A 5,477-nucleotide genomic window follows, 5' to 3' on the forward strand; every position below is an offset into this window, starting at 1 on the left:
TTAAGCAAGAATTTCTCAGATAGAGTACTGAGGTAGTCTATTCAAGCAAGGGCTTCTTAGCAGCCTCCAATTTTGAGTATGYGGACTCAAAATTTGTAGGTGAAATCAAGAAGGCAGCACATCCAGTCACTAGTAACATACATTCCAGTACTTCAGAAATCTCACCACTAGGTATTCTTGTGGCAGAGAAAGATATCATATTGTCTCAAATATAGTAGAAGGCAAATGAAAACTACATCAACAATCTCATTCTTTGTGAATTATTTTAATGAATCAAAAAAATCAAGTGAGATGAATACCCTGCAAGGAAAATTATATGAAATCAAGTCCCTGACAGCTGTCGATTGAAGGTAAACATAGAAGAATAGGGAGGACAGTTTGAGAGAAAACAAGAAATTCAATAGTCAGAGGTATCCATTTTTACCAAGACCATTAACTAAATTATATAATAGTAAAAATTTTACTTCAAGTGCTTAAATAAGGTTTGCATTTGCCTCTTAACACAGCAAACCCACAGAAAAGGAGGGACTAAGTTATCCCCAAAGGGATGGCAACAAGTCCCATAGAAATTACTTCAAATTTCTCCAAATAATGGAGATGGAGGTGGCTATGAAAGAACAGAAATAAAGAGGAAGTGAGGACCCTGTATTATCCAGGCTGGTCTCCAAAATGGAATATGCTTCTCTAGACTCCATATACTCTTGCCATGCCTGCTCTTTGCCATAGCTTCCCTTCTCAATGCCTGCGTGACCGCTTTAATCCCATGACTGTGAAGGTTGCAGCAGTCAGTTTCTCGTACACTAGGAACATAAGGGCGGCTGTAAGGACTGTCTGCAGGAGCTTTGCTTCGAGGCCTTTGTAGAGTCCCATCAGGCCAAAACGCCTAGGAAGAAAACAAAACAGACAAGTGTAAASAGCTTCCTCTAAGTACACAAGAACACTAGAAATAAGGTACACAAACGGATGCTTCAGGAGCCTAACTTCCCTTTTATCCTCCAAATATACTCCTCAGTTCAGCGAACTTCCTGCAAACTTTGCCTGACCAAAATATTATTTGGCAGAGAAGAATAGGAAAGACRTTGTAAGATGCCATTTTAAAGGTCTGTGTAGACAAGTTTACTACAAACTGAACTGATATTTATTACATAAAAGCTAAATAGCACCCTGGAACAGCAGGATTCTCCACTAACTACTTTTCAACAAACTAACTGGGTTGAAAACGAGAAGTTAAACTAACCTAAAAGTTAAGCTAAACTAGACTATATATAAAGAATCCTACAGCCCTTAGCGATATTTTAAAGAGAAAATCCTGCCACAAGTCTTTTATGCAAGAGACAGCTTATTTTCAAGGTCAGAGGAAAATGAATGATATCTGTAGATATTCACACAACAATCAGCATGGATCTGAATGAGCAACTACTTGGTTTCGTGCACTTATTCTACAATATACTACAAAAGACATGTTGAAGCAAATGCTGAGTTTGAGGGAGAGGGCATGGAGGACAAAGAGAAACAAGAGCTGCTTCAGCAATGTTTTTCAATGTATTAACAATACTCAGTCTTTTAAATCATATCAGAACTCACCTCACTCTCTGTTGAAGAAGGTAAAGAACATTTTTAAGACTCCCTAGAGTCCGGTTTTCTGGGTTCAATCTGTGCCGTCCAAACTGAAAAAAAAGAAGAGAGGGGAAGAAATAGCAATTTGTTGGTTATTTGTTGGTATTATTTCCTCATGTTACTAAGCAGAGACTCCAATATATGGGTAAAAATTGGAGCAACTATCCTAAACATATTTTTATTAACTTCCAGGTTGTGCCATCCRCCAGGAAAGAAGTGCAGCCAAAGCTTACGGTACATTTTACTGAATCTTATGTATCAATTATTAAAACATTATTTGCTGTAAATAATTTGTTTTAGCTTTAGGATGGATTCTAAGAAAATGTTACACAGAGCCACACTGGCTCCCTTTCAGGTGCTCTAGAGGAAAACGGTTTTCAGGTTCTCCCACTACCAGACCTGCAGTCTTAACAGACATCAAATTCAGAACAAGCTTTTTCTGGCTTGTGCAGCTTCCAGATTCAGATTCAACAGCCTCATATATCTGAAAATCATTTCCCTGAGACTGCATAGGCAAACCCAGAATTTATCTGTCTTTGGAGGARTATATTTACATACATTTTTTTCTGCAAAAGAATCCAAAATTGCTTCATCTACCCAAATGGCCCAAGTCACAYTTTCTTTTACTCAGTATGTTTACATGTCCCCAAACTGCTCTTCAGTAGTGCTGCTACTCTAATGCTAAGCTCAGGGTTTAACTAGCAATTTCAGCAATTCCTTTTGATATTCTTATCAATCTTATAATCCATTGATATTCTTATCTGATACAGGTCAGTAGCGCTGACTGTAAAAATAATAAATTACTAATATGCAAGGTTGCTACACATATATATAATGACATAGCCAAATAGCATCTGGAGTCTGTAGTATGCTGCTGTATCAAAAAAGAAAGATGAAACCAAGTAACTGATGTGGATGAATTTCTCCCAGAATATATTTAGGCAACTGCTGCTTCTTAGGTTTAAGAAACTACCGATGATAATAGGTAAAATGTGAGAGTAAGTTTGGAGATCCAGAAATTATAAGAAACACCAAGACGACACAGGTCACTTCGCTAAATGTCTTAACAACTCAGCTGAGAGCAGTAGCAACAGGACACTGTGGGAAAGATTCCTTCTTTAGGAAAACGTAGGCAGTGCCACTTTCTAGAAGCTCACAGACTGTGATCTTTCCTATCAACAACTAACTGATTTGACATTAATACATCAATAATAAAAAYAGATCAATAATAAAGATTGTCAGATACATATCCCTCTCTCCAAAATGCTTACTAGGTTCCAAGTTACAATCCCAACCACTACGTGGGTTAAACAGCAATTTCCAATCTCCACTAGCATCAGGCATTTCCTTCTCTCTTCTCTATCCATCAGACCACTCCGCTGTACTGCAAACAAAGGCAGTTTCTCATCAAAGTAAAAAGGGTTGTTTCTCCATGGGACATCAATACTTCATCTACGAGTGTGGAAGATTCCCCTATAAGACTAGGATTCTAGGACAGTGATTGTCCTACAAGACCAGGATTCAGGACACTAAAGACAAAAGGGTTGAGTTTTAAAGAGAGCTTTTGCTTCCACAATCAGGAAGACCACTAACAGCAGGTGCCTTTCTCCAGTGCTTTCTGATCCACTGCCTCAAGAAGCTGTTTCTCTGCATAACAAGCACCTGCAGGGGCATGTATTTTTAATGACCAAAGAGGAGACAGACACCCCACATGGCATGACTCGAAGCTGCTTAGCACTATCTATTACCCGGGGCAACAGATACTGGCAAAGCTCTTTTCACCGCTTTCATGTAAGCGGCAAACAAAGGCRTAGAATTGTGCTGTCAGACAACACAATCAACGGCTCAATTCTACAGATTTACATGAGTTCTAATACATATATAACGGCTTTACAGTACATACATGATTACAGTTTCTCCTTACTTGCAAAAATAGTATTATGGAAACATTTATTAATGTTTTAATGGTTAAATCAACCAGAAAAATCTATAAAAAGTGGATTAAAAAACCCAATTATTAAGTTACAGTGTTTGCTTACGCAAGGTGAGGGCTTTTTCCCCCCCCCACAGGACCACTTGGTTTTGTTCCAATATCACAACTCTGTTGACACACAGTGTTGATAGCAGCATTGCCAAGCACAGGTACAAATGGCAGGGGAGAATAAATGCAAGTGTTTCCATTACCACTGCAATTAGCCTACACAGCGGGGCAAGTGGTTAAACACATTATTTATGAGGGAGCTCAGCTTCCCCTGATGAATCACATTCTGGCTACCGACRAGGTCAGGCAGTCAGCCGAATAAAATAAAAGCTAAACAAAAAAACAGACTTTGTTTTTGATTTGCCTTAGGTCATCCAGAAACAAACCAGGCTTAGAAGATTCAATTTTCATTTCCCATTTGACACATTTTCTACTTTACTCAAAGAACTGAAGCTACCTTTTTGCAAGACCTTTAAGTAATATGATGCCATCAGCTTTTGGGAGACGCCATACTAATGTGCTATATTGTCAGCCCTACAAGCAAATTGACAGTAATTGTGCATGTTTCTTTCAAGTTTAATGACAAACCCTCAGCATGCAGCAAAAGAGAAAGTTGTCCTTGCCCATGAGCCGCATTGCTCAAAAGGGCACTCCCCAAAAGAGAGGTTCATTACTTCAAAAAAGAGAAGGTGTATGAACGTGCCATGCATTTTACAGAACAAGTTAGATGTAGTTACCCTGCTATGAAATGAACACTTACCCGCAGAATCGACTGCACTGTCTGCAGAGGATAAGTCAGCGTGGTGGCAACTGCTTTGGCTATTGCACCAATGACAAAAGCATCCAAAGACGTGAGCTGTTGAGTATAAAATGAAAATATTACCTCCCCATAGCAATAAATCAGACTGTTACCTATACGCGTGTTCGAGTATTCTGTATTGGTACCTACTACTGGAGCATCAGATTCCCAAGCATCTTCAGAATAAAAGATGTTGCTGATTCTCTTGCTCTCCTATTAAAAGTTAATACTACAGTCCAGCTTTCTAGCTCACAACAACTTAAGGTTATTTGCAGCTTCTATATGCTCACAAGCTTTTGTATTTACGGAAATACAGTGAAGACAAACGGGGAAGGAAGGGGAGGACTGCATTAATATATCATCAGTTCATAAACATTTCAGACTTTGCTGGTTCAGCTAACAAGGCACATGAAATGCTCTTGCTGGAACTGTGATGTAAACTGAAAAGACTCCGTAAGACTCCATTCTGCAATCCTGAGATATAACCACTGGCTTATCCTGCAGAATTGTAGTCCTGATGGCACAGGGCAAAAATCTCATCTTCTATAAGTTTTAGAGCCCCTTCTCCATCCCCAAACCTCACAACATTCCACGACGCATWAAGCAAACTGTAAGCAATTTAGGCTATAACACACAATACGGATTAATCTCTGAAAATGATGTAGATGTCCGTAACAAAATACCTTCTAAATTCACAAAATATATGATGATTCCAATCAGAAATAAACACACATATTTCTTAAGGAGGTCAGCCTACGATACTTGACCATCAGGAGAAAATTAAATAAGAACAGAAATGTTGGCCAAAATAAAGCAACTTATGGAAAGACAGTTGTAAAGGAAGAAGTACTCTCCTCCCCACCTTCCCATGGACAAAAACATACTCAAAGTARTAGTAAGCTATTTAAAAGTAACATAAAAAATGAAATATGAGAATGGAGAGTAGTGCCAACAGGTATAAAATACAGAAATTAAAAAAGGAAGATAGTCACTCCAGAGATACATTATCCATAATGTAACTGGATAGATAGATAGCAAGTTTGCAGATGACACCAAGCTAGGTGGAGTGGCCGACACTCC

The 5,477-nt window shown here is 38.6% G+C and overlaps 1 protein-coding gene across 1 annotated transcript in view; it reads right to left on the bottom strand.

The window, feature by feature from the left end:
• Nucleotides 1-249: 249 nt before the first annotated feature.
• Nucleotides 250-5,477, bottom strand: part of SLC25A17 (solute carrier family 25 member 17) — an 18,056-nt gene continuing 12,828 nt past the window's right edge. The window contains exons 7-9 of the mRNA XM_026038307.1: nucleotides 4,359-4,454; nucleotides 1,585-1,667; nucleotides 250-883 (exon numbers count right to left, since the gene is read on the bottom strand). Of these exons, the coding sequence (XP_025894092.1) occupies nucleotides 736-883; nucleotides 1,585-1,667; nucleotides 4,359-4,454 (327 nt within the window). The 3' untranslated portion in view covers nucleotides 250-735. The remainder of the gene's footprint in view (nucleotides 884-1,584; nucleotides 1,668-4,358; nucleotides 4,455-5,477) is intronic.

Source organism: Nothoprocta perdicaria, unplaced genomic scaffold, assembly GCF_003342845.1.
Source record: "Nothoprocta perdicaria isolate Ctin4 unplaced genomic scaffold, notPer1 scaffold_206, whole genome shotgun sequence".
NCBI lineage: Eukaryota > Metazoa > Chordata > Aves > Tinamiformes > Tinamidae > Nothoprocta > Nothoprocta perdicaria.